General features: G+C 41.6%; 2 protein-coding genes across 8 annotated transcripts in view; one reads left to right on the top strand and one right to left on the bottom strand.

The window, feature by feature from the left end:
• SOS1 (SOS Ras/Rac guanine nucleotide exchange factor 1) overlaps positions 1–8285 on the top strand; it is a 52146-nt gene extending 43861 nt beyond the window's left edge. For 3 of the 4 annotated variants that reach the window (XM_051613438.1, XM_051613437.1, XM_051613439.1), the window contains 7 exons: positions 118–280; positions 637–754; positions 2078–2250; positions 2835–2951; positions 3132–3396; positions 4477–4595; positions 5964–8285. In XM_051613438.1, coding sequence (XP_051469398.1) covers positions 118–280; positions 637–754; positions 2078–2250; positions 2835–2951; positions 3132–3396; positions 4477–4595; positions 5964–6458 — 1450 coding nt within the window. In that variant the 3' untranslated portion in view covers positions 6459–8285. The remainder of the gene's footprint in view (positions 1–117; positions 281–636; positions 755–2077; positions 2251–2834; positions 2952–3131; positions 3397–4476; positions 4596–5963) is intronic. The other variant, XM_051613442.1, reaches the window with a different exon arrangement.
• A 6918-nt stretch (positions 8286–15203) lies between these two features.
• ARHGEF33 (Rho guanine nucleotide exchange factor 33) overlaps positions 15204–17175 on the bottom strand; it is a 32584-nt gene continuing 30612 nt past the window's right edge. For all 4 annotated transcript variants that reach the window (XM_051615472.1, XM_051615473.1, XM_051615475.1 and 1 more), the window contains one exon: positions 15204–16544. In XM_051615472.1, the coding sequence (XP_051471432.1) occupies positions 16407–16544 (138 nt within the window). In that variant the 3' untranslated portion in view covers positions 15204–16406. The remainder of the gene's footprint in view (positions 16545–17175) is intronic.

The following is a 17175-nucleotide window of genomic DNA, read 5'->3' as shown; positions in this document are numbered from 1 at the left end:
CACTTTCTAAACTGTGTCAAGTTATTTGATAAACTTTTCATATTTGTGTTACAAATTAATAGTGTTGGAAAACTGATCAGCACTTCAATACAGAATCAAATCTTCTTGTGTATTTAGGTGCATTGTAGAAACAGAAAACCTGGAGGAAAGAGTAATGGTAGTGAGCCGGATAATTGAGATCCTGCAAGTTTTTCAAGAGCTAAACAACTTTAATGGTGTCCTTGAGATTGTCAGTGCTATGAACTCCGCAGCAGTGTATAGGTTGGATCACACATTTGAGGTACAGTGAATATTTTCCAGTTTTTTTTGGTATGGAAGTGTAATGCAGTGCACCTTAGCTACTCTAAAAGCCTGTGTTTTCAGTAAGCATGTCCTTCAATGAAGGAGCAAGGGAAGTAAATTTCCCAACAAATGAATCAATGAGTGTGTCATAGAGCGCATTTTTTTCTTGGTTTCAGAAGCAAGAAATCAATCCTCACTTAAGAAACACAGGAAAAGGTAGCAAGATCCTCAGATGGTTGGGCACTACCCTCATTGTCACTGTCTTAAGAATCAGTGGGAGACAGTTACTCTGTATTGGTTTTGGGCTACACTTTTACTCTCTTTCCAAGCAGCCTGTTTCATCTCTCTATTTAGCAAATTCCAAGTCGCCAGAAGAAGATTTTAGAAGAAGCTTATGAGCTGAGTGAGGATCATTATAAGAAGTACTTGGCAAAACTCAGGTCCATTAATCCTCCTTGTGTGCCTTTTTTTGGTATGTATGTTTGGTTTGAAAGAACTGTTAGCATGCACAAATATTTGGAAAGAACAGAGCTAGGGCACTAAACTAGGTTATGAACAATAGTGGGTTTGAATTTCAGGTGCCCCAACATTAATTGCTTATTTGTGAAAGAAAAAGTAAAGTGACTGCTAATTGCAGGAGTAATTTGCAGTAAAAACAAGTATATCCATTATATATTATTTACGTATTTACTCATTCTTGCTTTTAAAATGGTTTGGACTGTGTTCTGACCAACCATAAATGCGTTAAACAGAAGGCAGTGATGTGAGACGTGTTATTGCCATTGGCTAGAGGAGAAAGAAGGACCTCTTTGCCGATCAGGTATTCTGAGAAATAAAGCTAGAGTTTTAATGTTTATAGTTTTTTATAACTAGAGTCTTACTTGATTAAAAAGTCTGATTCTATAAAAACAGAGTTTGGGAAAGAAGCCTCTCCTTTATCATCAAACTTAACTTAAGTTCTTTTTTCAAGTAAATTGCTTGCAATTTCTAATGTTCAGCGAATTGTGAAGTTAAGCACATGTCCTTCCTGTTCTTTAGCAAGCTACATGGATGTTTGCAGCAGATCAGTTCCAGCTCTGGGCATTGCACTTGTCCAGCACAGGCTTCAGGTTGAAACTGAAATAAAACAGTGTTGATGGCTTTTTTGGCGTTTTACAGATTGGGGCAAGATATACTCCAGAGCTCTGCAAAAAGACATTACATCATGTCCTGCTTCAGAGATGAGTAGAGGTTAGCAGGATCCACACGTGAATAGCTTCAGTTATTTCTCTCAAGTTACACTTAGAAGAGTCATAATGACTGTTCCAGATGACATTATTTATGGACCTGAGAGTGGTCTTTATACTCGTCAGATCATTTGATGCAATTATGAAGCTAGGATTGGAGAGTGGAACAGAAGAATAAAATCTGAAAGTAAATTTTGGAGCTTAGCTAGAGTATCTAATGGAGTAGAGCTGAATTGAGGCAGAGCAATTGAGAGAAAGCACTTGAGTACAGGGTACTCTTGTCTTGCAAAATGCTAGTGGTGTTCAGTTGTGTGAGCTTTCTGAACAACAGAAGGATGTCCAGACTTGGAGATTTTGATGCAAAAAGGGGAGCTTTTTGGGAAAGGCATATTAAAATATTTAAATGTTGTCCTTACTTGAAAATGACATGCAATTGACCCTAACAGAGAACTTTTCTAAATAATTAGAATGCCCAAATCAAATTGTTTAAGAATTCTTTGTATTCCAGTCATGTGACTTCCTCCTTGTTTTGTACTATGTGTTGAGAACCTCTTCTGTGTGCTCTTTAGGGATTTACTTAACTAACATTTTGAAAACAGAAGAAGGCAACCCTGAATTTTTAAAGCGACATGGGAAAGAACTTATTAACTTCAGCAAGAGAAGAAAAGTAGCTGAAATAACTGGAGAGATACAGCAGTACCAGAACCAGCCATATTGTTTAAGAGTGGAATTTGACATCAGAGTAGGTGGCATTATTTCCTTGAGTCCATGCACCAAGCTTTTTTTATGGTGGCTCTGTCAGCTGATACACCATAAGCGTGTGTTGGTGGTGCTGATGTTCACATTTTTCTTTCTCCTAGTGTCTCCTCCCATCCTTCTTTCCCCCCTCCTTCATATCTTTTAAGTTACATTCTTTCAGAGAGTCACAGGACAGGTTATCTTAAGAGATACTGCAAGATTTTCTATTGTTATTTTTTCTTCTCAAGGTTTGGCAGAATGCATTGTGAGAGCAATCTTCCCTGCATCCCTGTAAAGATGGACTACATACAACTTCTTCTTCTGGTGTTTGAGCTAACCTGGTCTGATTTTTGCACTGCAGAGAGTTTTTTGGGTAGTTGCATAGTTGATTTTCAGACCAAGCGTAGCAGTAGCAATGCCCAGCAAAGGGCAAAGCAGATTTAATCACTTAAAATGTATCATTACTTCTGACTCCAGCATTTTCTGTCTTCTCTAGAACAGTTGGGATCATTTGTGCAGTAGAAAGAAACAGTAGTAAGCACTAAGAAGTGGCTTAGCTGATGACTTTTCTACCTTCTTGTATTTCAGAGATTTTTTGAAAGCCTGAATCCAATGGGAAACAGCATGGAAACAGAATTTACAGATTATCTCTTCAACAAGTCACTAGAGATAGAGCCACGAAATGTCAAGCCTCCACCAAGATTTGTTAGTATTCAATTTATTCTTAGTTTTGTGTTGTGTTTGTTTTTTTCTCAAAAAATGCTTACATTTCTCTTTTGAGATAGCAGAAGTCATTTCAGGTGTCTAACCTCATAAATACAAAGCTACATTTAGCTGATCTTATGGCCTTTTGATTTTTTTTGTTTGTTTGTTTGTTTGTTTCAGCCCAAAAAATACAGCTATCCTCTCAAGTCCCCAGGTGTTCGTCCCTCTAATCCAAGGCCAGGTACCATGAGACATCCTACACCCCTGCAACAGGAGCCAAGGAAAATTAGTTACAGCCGCATCCCAGAGAGCGAGACCGAAAGTACCGCGTCTGCACCCAACTCTCCGCGAACCCCCTTGACCCCTCCCCCTGCTTCTGCTACTTCAAGTACTACAGATGCCTGCAGTGTGTTTGACTCAGATCCTTCAAGTCCCTTTCATGCAAGTAGGTGCTAATAGATAGACTACCAAAAATGTATTCTTCTTTTTGGTGCTAGACAGGTGAAAATCATGCTTAGTCTTCTAAGGAGGCTGCAGAAATGGTTTATCTCCTTGTGGCAGCAAAAGCTTTCAGTGTGTTTTATTTCTTTTTGTAATAAGTTTTTATTGTAAAGGGAGAAGCTGAACAGAAATAGTTGTGTTATTTAGAGAGTATTGCATGCCTTTGGAGAAACTGTCAAAGCAGAAGGCAGAGGTACATCTTTATTGCCCATGTTGCAAACAAACATTTGAGGAGTCAGCTGCCATGTGTCTATGCAGTGAGTGTATTTGCCAAGTATCAGTTTGATGGTGAACAATGAGAATAAAAAGGAACGTTTTGTGGGTGCCTTATTCTGCTGTCTACCATTCTGAACTGGTCTTATTGCACGAGGATTTTTTTTTCTGCAGAACTTAAAATCAGCATTTCCCTGCTTTAAATCCATCAGGACCCATCCACACAATTTTTTTTCTTCTGTCTTCACCAACATGCAAGAAAGTTCATATTCTATGATGTGCTTTCAGTAACTTATAGTGAACATAGCCTCCAGTCATGTATGAGGGCTTTCAAAGGAAGTACAAGGTTAATCCTGTGTTCAGCTGGTTGCCACAAGGAGGTGAAGTGACTTGCTAGAAGTTGCTTAGCAGAGCCAGTGACCTTGCTGAGTGTCCAAGCCAGGTCTCTGGAGTACCTCTTCAGAAAAAGATATTTCTTCATTGTTGAGTTGACCCATTGACTGCCAGTTCATTGTTTTAGTGCTCTTGTGATACAAGAACAACTTTGTTTTGTAGTTTTGGTCTCCAAGATTACTTAAGAATGAGCCGGAACTGATGGCCATAGAGATGATTACAGCTCAGAAAAGCAGTTTGTTTGGAAGCTGCAAGTTAGAGGGTTGTTTCGTTGTCTTTCTTTCACATCCTGATTCATGCTACTTTTGAGCAATTACTTTATTATTTATGACACCTTTATGTGCAGCAATAAAGTAAATATATGGAGTGGAACAAAAGTTCATCATTATCAGGTTTGGGGTTTTTTTATGTCCACTAGGATCTGCCTCTGTGTCATCCATAAACTTTACCAAAAGTTCAGATGAAGCTCATGTCCCACCTCCGGTTCCTCCACGTAGACGACCAGAGTCTGCCCCAGCTGAATCTTCCCCATCAAAAGTAAGTAAGGAGAAAAAAAGGGCATTTTTTTTCTGGGAGATGAGGGCAATGTATGATAGAAAAGTAACCCTTAAAGATAGTACAAGATTTTCAGAAGAACTTTTTGGAAATCTTTGAGGTTTTTGTAGAACTGTAGGTGAAAGACTAAGCAACCATGTATTTCAAGACTTCACAGTTCTACCTCACTATGTCCTGGTCCCAAACAAAAATTAACAAATGAGGTATAAATTTAGGGTTGGAAATGTCTCTTGTCTACTGATCCCTCACATTGTCTGTGAGAAATTGAGGTTTCAGGCAGATGTTTCTATATGTGATAATTATCTCAGGGTATCATTTTGGGGTGTATGGGTGAAGGTAAAGATCTGAAGAACAACAATGATGGAAAGTGATGTACGCATCTCAGTCCTCTGAAAGGTTCATTAGAGTATTTGGCCCTGATGCTGTAGTGTTCAGTGGTTTTTTTCCCTTCTTTATTACCAGTCCTGTCTGCCTGCCTGCTTGAGCCATTGCTGCATTTTGCTTTTGCATTTGTCTGACGTTTGGGATCTGATCCAGCCTTTGTTGCAGACAGTGTCTCTTGATTTCAGTGAGTGCTGGTTTCTGACTTCAGAGAACTGGGTGGATTGAAAATCCCACTCAGAATCACTTCAGAACATGTGTGTCTTTGAAGAGGGCTTGTGTATGACTCTTTAGCAAGTTGTTGTTTTCAGACTACAGGCAACTATGCTGTCAGCCAGCAGAGCTAAACACATCATGTTCCTACCAAAATGTAAATGATGAAAATATCATATATGTGATAAGGTGTTGGAGACGAATTACCCTGTCACTGTGGTCTGCAGCTTGGGCCCTGTTCCATTCAATAATTCTGACTACTTAATTCCATCTTCTGAGCATAGGTCTTTTTTTCCCTGTTCAGCACCATCTCTCTCTCCCTTTTCTTCATTTTCTTGGAGAAATGTCTGGTGTTACCACCCACACCAAGTGCTTTTTGACTGGGGAGACATACCCAGCAAGCAGACCTGGAACTAGCATGGAAATTGTTGCTTTGACCACCATGCTTGCCTTGCCTCGCCTCTTCATTCCTTCCATCCTTGGCTGTAAACTCATGTATTGATATACTCCTGCTTTCCTCCTGCACATCCAGTCTGTCTTTTCTGTCTGCATTGCTCTGAGAAACATGTTTTTCAGACACTGCCACTCTCTTCCTTCTTTAATCTGCATCTTCCTTCTGCAACTGCTTGCTGTGCCACCTCTGTTACTGGATAAGAGAAGTCTGCAGGGCAGGAGCTCTTCTTCCATTTCATGGTAGGGACCTGTTCTTTATTGCCACTCTAAAATTATATTGAATAAAATGTTTGTGTGCCTCAGATTTCTTCTGCGCATCTGGACAGCCCACCAGCAATCCCTCCTAGGCAACCAACCTCGAAAGTGTATTCACCAAGGTATTCAGTGCCTGACCGGACCTGCATCTCTGACCCCCCTGAGAGCCCTCCTGTGTTACCACCACGAGAACCTGTGCGAACTCCAGATGTTTTCTCTAGCTCACCACTACACCTCCAACCTCCACCACTGGGGAGAAAAAGTGAACTTGGTAACACCTTTTTCCCAAATAGTCCCTCTCCGTTTACTCCCCCTCCCCCTCAGACACCTTCTCCACATGTAGCACGGAGGCATCTTCCATCACCACCTTTGATACCACAAGATGTGGACCTTCATTCCGTTGCTGGACCACCTGTTCCTCCACGACAAAGCACTTCTCAACATATCCCAAAGCTTCCTCCAAAAACTTATAAAAGGGAGCACACACACCCGTCGATGCATCGGGATGGACCACCGTTGCTGGAGAATGCCCACTCCTCCTGAACTATCCCTTGCACTGGGAGTCGTGTTTTCCTGGTGCTACGTCTGTTGCTGGCAATGGATGCACTGAACCTGGTGGTGCCAAGGAGTTGGGATGTGTATGCCAAACACTAAAAACTCTCCCAATAGATTGGAAATGCAGTGTACAGAAATGGAATTGCAAAAAAAGACATTCTAGTGGAAAAATCAGTCACCTTGCTATTCTTATTTTAGTATGGAGGACACTGTTCTAAAGTAATTGGACAACTGATTGTACCAGAAAAAAAGACTTGAGGGACTTCTTTGGCCAATGAGCAGAGACTGTTTGTGTAATGATCAATAATGTCCAGTACAGGAAGGAAAACAGTCTTGTATCCATCAGTTCCATACAGTAGCACAGTTTTTTGGAATGAAAACATTATGCACTTTTTTAAAATCTCAAACAGGGAACTTTATATCCTTCTTAATTTTCCTTTTGCTTTACTCCCTGCTTTAAAATAACTTCCTAAAATTATGAAAAGGACTGCAAGGAAGATCTGGGGTACTGTCATGGTTTGACTCAGGATCAGCAATTAATCCAGCGACAATAATGCTCTGATCCCTCTCCCCCCGCTCAGGTAGGGAAAGGAGAGAGAGAGACTTTCTGGTTTGAAAAGTAAACTAGACAGCTTTAATTAAATACTAATCTTAAGAAAATATGTACAATTATATACAAATATGTTCAGGAATGTGCAAATCCCCTATTGCCTTCCCCCACCCCCAGCAACTCCCACGGCATCTCCTGAGTTGTGAGCAGTTCTGAAATGTCCTGGACCTGCCGGAGAGAGCAGCAGAGCAGGCAGGAGCTGAGAGGAGAGTTATGAGGGTCAGGGATGCATGGGCCTGGGGATCAATGGTGATGGATAGATGGAGTCCTCCCTGGACACTGGCCATGGATGGAAGAGAAGGGAAGAGGAAGCAGGAAGGGGCTTAACCTCCATGATCCCTGACCTTACAGCAAGGTTATGTAGGTATATGGAATGGAATACTTTGGTCAATTTTGCTGTCCATCTAGTCCACTTCTCCCTGCAGGAGGGCTGCAGATACGACTGAGGCCACAGAGCAAAGTGTCCTTGAAGTCTTGGCAGTAACATAAACATTCCAGCGTTACCAGTTCACTAGCTGGAAAACTTGCTGTTCATTAAAAGAGATCTCACTGAAGGAAAAAAAAACAAAATCAGTAGAAGAAAATTGGCCTCATCCTGGCTTAAACCAGGACAGGTACCTTACGGAGCTAGAATTAAGGCAAAGCACTGTATTGCAGTCCTGTTTACAAGTTGTTACAATGAGTAGTAGGGGGTACCTAGGCTTCACCAAAGAGGTACTTTATTATTATTTTCTGAAATGTTATGGTGCCAGTTCAAAAATAAATTTTTGCCAGGAAGCATAGTGTCTAATTATTGCTTTCATTAGATAGAGCAGATGAAAGTCTTACATCATTAAGATGACAGTTTTTTCTTTTTTGTTTTTAAAGGCAGCACTATCATCCGAAGTAAATATATTGCTACATTTAGAAGACTGTTAATCTCTGCTAGGTTATGTCATGTTCTTTTTAAGGTTTACTGATAATCCATTTCATGGCTAGTAGCTATTCTTTCTCAGTTATGCCATGAAAACTGTCACTTGTGAAAAGGAGCACTCACTGGTCATCTTCCATAGCTGTTCTCGTGTTTTACTAACAATAGATTAATCAACATACATAGAATTGCTTTGCAGTTGCATAAATCATGTGTATATAGTGAACGTTGCATAAATATACTTGCAGATTGTTTTTAATTTAATTGAAATAAAGATACAGATATGTTTGGCTGACATATGTTAAGTTATTACACAGACAAACGTGCAACTCAGTTTTTCAGTTAAGCACTGAAGGGGATAAAAGTACATGTTGTGGTACATATTTTTCCTAGTTCAGTGTATCTATTTTCATAATAAGAGTCTAAAGAGAAATTGTTTTTGGCATGAGTTACAAAGTAATAATCTAGTAATATTTGAGAAGCTGGGTTACCCCCGAAGTGAATTATTCTACATTGTAAAACTTCTCCTGTATGACACTTGTTAGAAAATGTCAGACTTACTCATCTTTACAGTAGCTTTCTATGTCCAAAATACACATGATGGAACATGTACTGGTATAGGTATCATGACATGGATTATCCATAAACCTGTGTACTGTTCTTCAACATTATACAATACTGTGACAGTAATGCATGGCAGTTATTGAAAAAAAGTTCTGTAATCTCCACTATGGTATGTATGTGAAGCGTGAAGTATTTCATCTTCAGTTACTGTGGCTGAGGAGTCAAAGTAAAATTCTATCCCATTTCCTGTTTGGAAGAAGAATACATTTCAGCATCTTGGAAAGCTGTGTCACTAGAGATGGTGTTAGGCAAATGATGATGGGAATCACCTTTATTAATGCTTTCTGTGATGCCATTGAGCAGTGCCCCTCGATCCTTCAGTGTGGTAATTGCATTTCAGAAAGTGTTCCGATTTCGTCAACAAGAATGGCAGTTTCCATCATAGTCAAATGTTGACATTATGTCTTTAACAATGTTCTTTTGAAAAATTTTTCTGGCAAAAGAAGATAAGTGAAGAACCTTGGCTTCAGAGGAGAACATTATATGGGACCTTTGTAAAAACCCTCAAGCTACAGGAGGCATGGTTTAGGTTATCAGTTCTTTGGATATAAACACCACAATGGACATACTGTTGGCAATGCCGTATTAGCTCATCAGTGGATTAGCAGGGAAAACTCCTTACGTCTAGACTACATTATCTGTGCCTCTTCTTCTGCGTGTTGTCTGTGCTATTTTGCAGCCAAGGCAGAAGGAGCAATCCAGTGGTTAGGTTGCTCAGTTCGGAGAAACTTCACATGGATCCTGCTAATCAACAGTTTTCTTGAACATTGGTAAGTCTCTCCCTTTGGGAAATGAGGAATAGTGTTTGACATCTTTGTGGCTGAAGATAAAAATCCTCTACTTTTTGGTGAGGTACTTGGACAACAGGTGATCATGGTCACTATGCAGGAATCTAACCTAAACATGCCTTGGAGCCCAACAGTGGGTCAGTCATACAGTTCAAAATTGTAGATTTGACTCAGCAGCAAACAGGAATGGTTGAGAATCAAACCTGTTGCATTTAGGAGTACAACTGCTAAGCCAGTGGTTTGTCTAATGACTGCTTTATTTCTGTTACTAATTATTTAATCTGGAATTACTTATTTGGACCATATTTGCATTAGTGTCAATACTTCCCATATACAAAATTAAATATTTTTAATTATTCTATCTGCCCCCTTGGTAAAATGACCCTGGATGGTCTCGTGTGGCCTGGGTTGATGATGTGGCCTGGACAATGAAACATGCTTGTATGGAGGCTAGGTGAGTTGCTCTGTTACCCTATAGTGCTGATATATGGCTAAAAATCAGCCTCAACAACTGCAAACTGTGGACAAGGTTGTAGAGTTCAGCAGAATTTTATAAACACGATGCTTCACAATTTGTGCAGTTTCACCTCAAGGTTTCTACTGTATATGGAGACTAGTGCAACAGTGAAGCATAACCTGAGTTTGTTCTTTTTTTTCCTGATTGTCATAGTTGTGTGTTAGCTCAAGAAAAGCACTCTGGAAATTTGGAAATGCTACAAGTCCCGAGTGCAAGGTGCTGCATCTTGATCAGGGCAACCCCTGGTGTATCAGTACAGGCTGGGAGATAAAGGGAGTGGGAGCAGTTTGGAAAAGAAAGACTTGGGGTTCTGGTGGATGAAAAGCTGGGCATGACTCAGCAGTGTGTGCTTGCAAACCAAAAAGCCAACCATGACCTGGGCTGCATCAAAAAAAGTGTAGCCACCAGGGCAAGAAAGGTGATTCTGACCCTCTGCTCCTTTCTGGTGAGACCCCACCTGCAGTACAGTGTCCAGTTCTTGAGCCCTTAGCACAGGAAAGACATGGACCAGTTGAAGCCAGTACAGAGGAGAGCCACAAAACTTATCAGAGGTATGGAGCACCTCTCCTGTGAAGACAGGCTGAGAGAGCTGGAGTTCTTTAGCCTGGAGAAGGCTCTGGGGAAACCTTATTGCAACCTTTCAGTACTTAAAGGGGACTTATGAGAAAGATGGGGACAGAGTTTTTAGCAGGGCCTGTGGTGATAGGGGTAATGGTTTTAAACTGAAAGAAGGTAGATTCAGACTAGATATAAGGAAGGAATTTTTTACAATGAAGCTGCTAAAACACTGGAACTGGTTGCCCAGAGAGTTCGTAGATGCCCCATCCCTAGAAGCATTCAAGGTCAGACTGGTCAGGGCTCTGAGCAACCTAATCTAGTTGAAGATATTGCTGCTCATAGCAGAGGGGTTGGACTAGATGACTTTGCAAGGTCCCTTCCAACCCAAAGCATTCTATGCTTTTCTAAGTGCCCTGTATTTACTTCTCTTCAGTATGCTGTATGGAAAGTCAGCCATCATGCTGCATGGTGACCCCAAGGTATATGTTGTCATGACGTTCAGCAGCCCAGGGAAAGTTATTCTGCTGCTGTCTTCTAATGGAGGAAATTATCCTGCTTCAGGTTCAGTGCTGTGGAAGCATCTATCCTCAAGAGGCCATCTCCACTGTGGGCTAAACTGTTTCTCTGATGTGCCCCTCTTAAAATAGGGAGAGAAAAGTCTGTCTCAGTAAGAGTGTGTTTATGCTAATGCACTGGATTTAGATCTTTCAGCATTTAGTGACAACGTGTGATGTTTGATTATTTTTCTTTTGCATGCATTTTAAATTAAAAGTTCTTTTGAATTGGCTCTGATTCAAGCTTGGTGACATCACTGGAGGTACCACTATTGAAGGTTTATGGTGTTTCAGGGTGGTTTTACTTTGTTACATACAAGGAAGTTTCTTCTCATCCTGAGGAGGTGTTGGAACAAATTTGCTTCACAGCAGGCTGGGTGGCAACGCCAGTGCATTATAATAGGCATCAGTTCCCTTCTTAGTGGCTGTTGTCTCAACCTAGTCTGGCATTTTACAGAGGCAGCCTCTACTGTTGGTGTTTCTAGCTGCAATTTAAGTTCAAGTAGAAAGAACCCTTCATTCATGAAGGGCTTGCAAATTACATGCAAGTCAAATAAAATATTCCTCGATGTTTTGCTGCTGTGATTGGTGCAATTTGCTGCAGTATGTAAAAATCCATCCTTGACTTTTTTCTTGTTGCCTTTTCCAGCCAGCAGGGAGGGACTTGTTCAAAAAAGACTGTTTTAAGAGGATATTTTAAAGTTTTGCAAATTCTTATGGGTTTCCCCCCCTCAACTTTAGTTGTTGAATTGTCAGTTCAAAATCTAGATGATGTGAGAGCTGAAGCCTTTTAGTTCTTACTTGTTAAATAGTGAAACCTGTGGCCCAATATTATTGTAAGAACAAAAGCACTTTCAACTTTGCAAATTCCATGCCTTATTTTCCATTTAAAAAAAAAAAAATCACAAAACCAAAACCCTCTTAAGTGTATTTTTGTTTTGTCAACTGTGAGCAAATTTCTCTTTTGCCTTCAGTGGAAAACAGTGCACTAAGTAGCCAGCTGCTGCAACATTATCAGGCAAACAAAGTAAAGAGTAAGAAGAGTAAGTTAATTATTTTTTTTAATTATTCTTTTTTTGCTTTCTAGCCAGCGAATGCAAAATCCTGTACCAGGTGGTTGAAAAGTTGAAATGGGAAAATAAAATTTAAAAAGCATATGCCAGATGCATGACAATTCTAGTAGCTGCCAAATGTGCCTTTTGTCAAAGAACATCAGTAATAATTTTAAAAAGAAGGGTAGATGGAAGTAAAACTGTCAGGGGTGCAGTTGTTGGAATGGCTTTGGGTAAATTGGTTCAAATCTACTTTGGAATAAGCCTTTTATTGTTTGTGAAAAGAACAAATTTTAGGTTCCAGTAAGTTTGTTCAAGTATGTGTGTACATTTGCTTTGGATTACTTGCCAAAATGAGTGAACTTAACAGCTATGTCAGTCCAGTTGTAAAAAGAAAAAACAAACAACAAAAGAAAGAGAAGTAGTAAACTTTAGCTGGCATATTTGATGACCTGTGTACGTAACTGTCTTTGTATGCTGTGTCTGCAGTGGTATCCAGATTGCATTTAAGTGAAAATTCAATAGTGGCTGTTACTTTTTGGCATTAAAAGTTATGTTTTAAAAATAAAATAATTTTTGAAACCCTATGTATCACAGAAGTGTACACTTTGAAATGTCAGATACACTGAAGGTTTTTGGAGTGTGAGACTGGCTTCCTTAAGTCTAAATATTGTGTGCTTTACATTAAGGACAATCATGAGTCTGCTACAGAAGTAGGTTTTCCATAGGATAGAAAAATATTAAAAGACAGTAGCTTGTGGGCAGAGGAGCTGTATGGAGTAGAAGACAGGTAAGCAAAGTGTAGAGGAAGGGGACACAATTTTTTAACTGTCGTGCTCTGCCATGGGATTATTTGTTGTAGGTGCTACTCCAGCTCTGCTCCTTTCTGTTACAGCTTACTGCCTCAAAGGATCTGAAGTCTAAGGGTAAATACTGTCTCTTCAGTTTCACTTCATTTTTTAGGTAGGTACCTTCATAAAAGAACCCACATTTCATCTTGTGGTTGAATCAGATCACGGTGAATAAAGGGACACTAATATCTTGTATCTGGCAACAGGCAAAACATCTGCTTTCAAAGAACAGAGTAAGTAAATGAAAACCACTTGTGTGTAGAAACTGCTTAATATTCGTGGTAGCCCCCTCCATCATGTCCCCCCCACTAAACCAAACAGTGGCCAAAGACAGTACTTATTACACATGCCCCAGCTCCTGTTCCGGCATGACCAAGGGGCTTTAACAACTTTGCGTAGGGTTTGGAAAAAGCAACTGGATTCCGTAGAACATGTTGAAGTGGATTGTGCCCTTACCAAGGAATATTTGTACTCGTAGCATGCGCATGACTTCTGCTGAGGTGGAAATACTCCAAGAAGTTGAAGCCAGGATTGCAACTCTGGAGAAGAAAGGTAGGAGAAAGTGCCTAAGTTACATAAACTTAGAAATAGCCTCAATTATGCTGGCTTAGAGAAATGAAGTGGTGAGAGGATACATCTGACCAGCCATGGAGAGATCATCTAGAAGAAACAGTCACGAGCAGAGCGAGTCCTAGTGGGAGCTGTCTCAGTCCTGGGCAGTTTCCAGCTAGCTGATAAGCATCCCTACGATTGAAAGGGATTTGAGGAGGAAACACTGCAGTAGATTTGCACAGGAGTACAACTATTTGTGCTGTTGATGGAAAGCTCTGCTGGTGTACTATAATCTCTGAGACCACTGTCCTCGAGTGGCACGATGCTGCAGGGAGCTACAGAGCAGTAGGAGGAATGCTACACATGCTTGCAGGAGCCAGCATGGGAAGGTGTGAGCACAATGCACTAAGTTGTCTCTCTTTGTGCTGTCATTGCTTTGGACCTGCTGAGAATGTGACAAAGGTAAGATAGTGTTGATAGAACTGGAATTACATTTATTTTTTTTTCTACAAATGGTATGCGACAGACGTTTGCAATATACAGGAAGATACTAAGATCTCTTAGAGTTGGATAGCTGATATTACAGAGGAGTGTGTGTAAGTGAAGGAGGCTCATGGGATTTTTTTGTGAAAGCTCATGTGTCTGTAACAGAAGCAGCCACAGGAGTAAAGGAGATGGAGGAAGGAGCTGAAGAAATGTCACAGTGAGCTGCAGTAACAGGATCTTGACCTGAAGGCTAGAGAGTGAACCAGCTGAGTGCTGGGTATAAGAGTTTTGGAACCAGCTGTATGGAAGCAGTCTTCTCATATGACTGTGTGCAGGGGAACAGGATTTTGTAAGTAATGTTGCCTCAGAAAGGGACCTGGGAAATGTGTTTCTTCTAATGGCTGCAACCTTAGGGCTGATTCACTGCAAAAGACACATCAGTGTTAGTTAAAAGCAACATTTATTTGGCACAGGGAGAAAAATAATCCAGAACACACAGACACCAAAGGTGAATTTGGATGAGACCTTGCAAGAGGTTGTGTTTTTCTGTGTGGTGCTGAGCATCATTAATTAATTTTATTTACATTTGCAGATTTGGAGCAGGCACAAGGACATCTCAAATTATAAGTATCAGCCTGGAAGTAAGAACTCATACAGGATCAGAAAGAAATAACCATCAATTCTGACCATGCCTTAAGCCACTAAAACAGAAACTAAAATCCATGTGCATTTTATAAGCAAGGATCTGCCACTTTGGAAGGATTTCCTCACCTAGGAGATGTTAGCTGGTAGGTTCTGTCCTTTGTCCTATTTCTGTCCTGGCATCTGCCTGGCAAGTGTGAGGAGCAAGTTTGTTCTATAAAAGTGTTGTTCTATATGAGACCAAAGACACAAGCATTGGAGCCCTTGACAATATCAGTGCATAGTGGAAACTCATCCACATTGATACAACCCTGGTTCCATGGACAAGCAAATAGGTCTGTCTGTGACTGATTCCTATGCAGAACAAACAGGCTTTGCTGATGCTTCAGTTACAAGATGCTTCTGTCCTGGCCCTGAACTCTCTTGACTGGAAGCTGCAATGTTCTAGAAGTGTCTTCGTGGTGCAGTGGCTGCCATGTGGCCCTAATGAAAGGACAGAGCAATTTGTAGTTTAACGGATGTGAGGGAGAGGGAAAGATACTATTTAAAAACCTTAAATTATAAAAAAAATCTTCCCAAAATAGTTGTAAAAGCTGTTGGGTGAGGGGACGATGATACTTTTTGTAAGGAGAAGTGGATTTTTGGGAACTGTTTTGGGGCTTGGGTCCAGTAAAATCTGTAGGGCAGGTATCAGCTAAAACATTTTAATCTCTGGAGTTTTGTTTCCTCAATTTCTTGAAATGTGGGGAAAACTTTGTGATAAAGGATATTTTTCGTCTGTCCACAAGGAGAAGTTGTGACTTTGAGCGTATGGCACCATCGCCTTTCCTGCCGTAGTGCCTCAGTTTTGGCTAGAAGAATGCTCCAAAGCAGGGTGCTGCGCATGATGGGGCTTTTAAGGTGGTGTCAGGCCAAAGAGAATTAGGAAAGAGTATTTCAGGTATAACACAGACCAGGAGCCAGGACACTGGTTTGACTGTGTTAGCGTCTGCATCGATCCACTGTGGGGACAGCGTGGAGAAGAGTCTCTGTCTCTTGTGGCAGGCCTTGAACTCAGCCTACATCACCTGCTTGGAGACACAGGCAATTCCAACGGCAGGAGCAGAGAGTCCACAGCAGGAGGCAATTCAAGAAACAGCACACCACATGGAAGGTGAAGGAGGATTTTGGGGAGTGATGGAAGTCCAAAAGAAAGGAAGCTGCTGATTAAGCAGTACGAAGCCCAGGTGCTCCAGCTGATGCTTCTTAGATCTTCTTAAACCAGCAGGGTGTAATGCGAGCTGGCCTCCTGGAAAACATCTTTGATGGTGGTTTTAATTTGGAAAGTGGAGAAAAGGGGAATTTCAGGCTTCTGACCAGGACGCCAAGGCTGCAAAGGTAGCCCATCCATTGTGGGTAAGCCCAGATTAGACCTGGCTTGAATTCAGAAGAGCAAAGATGTATGGCAAATCAAGCAGCATTAGGGGATGAGGGGGAGGAGAAGATAGTGGGATTTGGCCAAAGCTTTCCAAAACTGAGGAAGGTTAAAGTCAGGCGGGGGTGAAAGCTAGCAAGTTCCTGTGCTTACTGGACCTGCTGGCTGAGCTCCCTTTCAACCCATAGCCTGGCCCTGCCCTGTGCTAGGAAGAGCAGGATGCGTTTGTAAGGCAGTTGTGACAGTCTCCTCTCCCCCACCCCTCCACCTACTGTGTTAGTCAGGGGGGATCTTGGGGCCTCGCTGTCTGTCTCCACCCTCAGGGGCCTGGGGAAGCACTGTCGCACTTAGGCTGTGGCCTGCCTTTCTTGGGGCTGTTTATTTCTTTTTGAAGAGCTTGCGGAAGGAGCTCCGGAAACCCCCCTTGGGCTCGTGCCGTGGGTTGTGGTCGCTGAAGGATGTTTGCTCATTGTCATCCTTCTGGCAGAACCTGGTGTTGTCTTCTGCATGGAGCTCCTAAAAGGGAAAAGACAATTTAACCAGCATTTGCAACCTCACATCCTTGTTCCCTTGTCTCTCTCTCTCTCTCTCTCTCTCTCTGTGCTAGGAGGAACCTGGTGGGTGACAAGGTGCTGGCAAGGCTGGAAGACAACAGGTCACTCAGGCCTTAGCAGCACTGTTACCTCTGCAGAGAGCTTGTTGCTGGCTCTGAGGCTGAGGCAGTGTCAGAGGAGTGGAGAGATAAGCCTTGTTAGCAGGAACCGGAGCCTTCCTTGCTAAGCTTTTTCTTTAGGGGGAGCTTACTAGTCCCTTTTCCAACAAGGGAGCAAGCCAGCATGGGGAGTGAAGGATCTTCCCACCCTCTCCTTGCTCATGAGCTCTGTTTACCCGAGGGCAGAGAGGCTTCAGGCTTCTTGAGCTGATAGAATGTGAAAGACACTTCTGTTGGCTCTGCTGCTGCCTGGTTTTCTATCTGTGTAACAGAAGGCCTCATTAGCACACACACCTTGTAGTAAAAGTGCCACTAAAAGACCTCTCTCTGTTTCAGGAGAGTGTCGAGTTCCTCTCAAAATCCTTTTTCTCCAGTTCTGCCTACCACTGCCACAGTGGTCTCCTTAGCTCCTGCAGTTCTGGACTAGCTCCACAT

The sequence above is a fragment of the Apus apus genome, chromosome 3 (assembly GCF_020740795.1).
Source record: "Apus apus isolate bApuApu2 chromosome 3, bApuApu2.pri.cur, whole genome shotgun sequence".
Taxonomy (NCBI): Eukaryota; Metazoa; Chordata; class Aves; order Apodiformes; family Apodidae; genus Apus; species Apus apus.
This window is presented reverse-complemented; position numbering and strand designations above follow the sequence as displayed.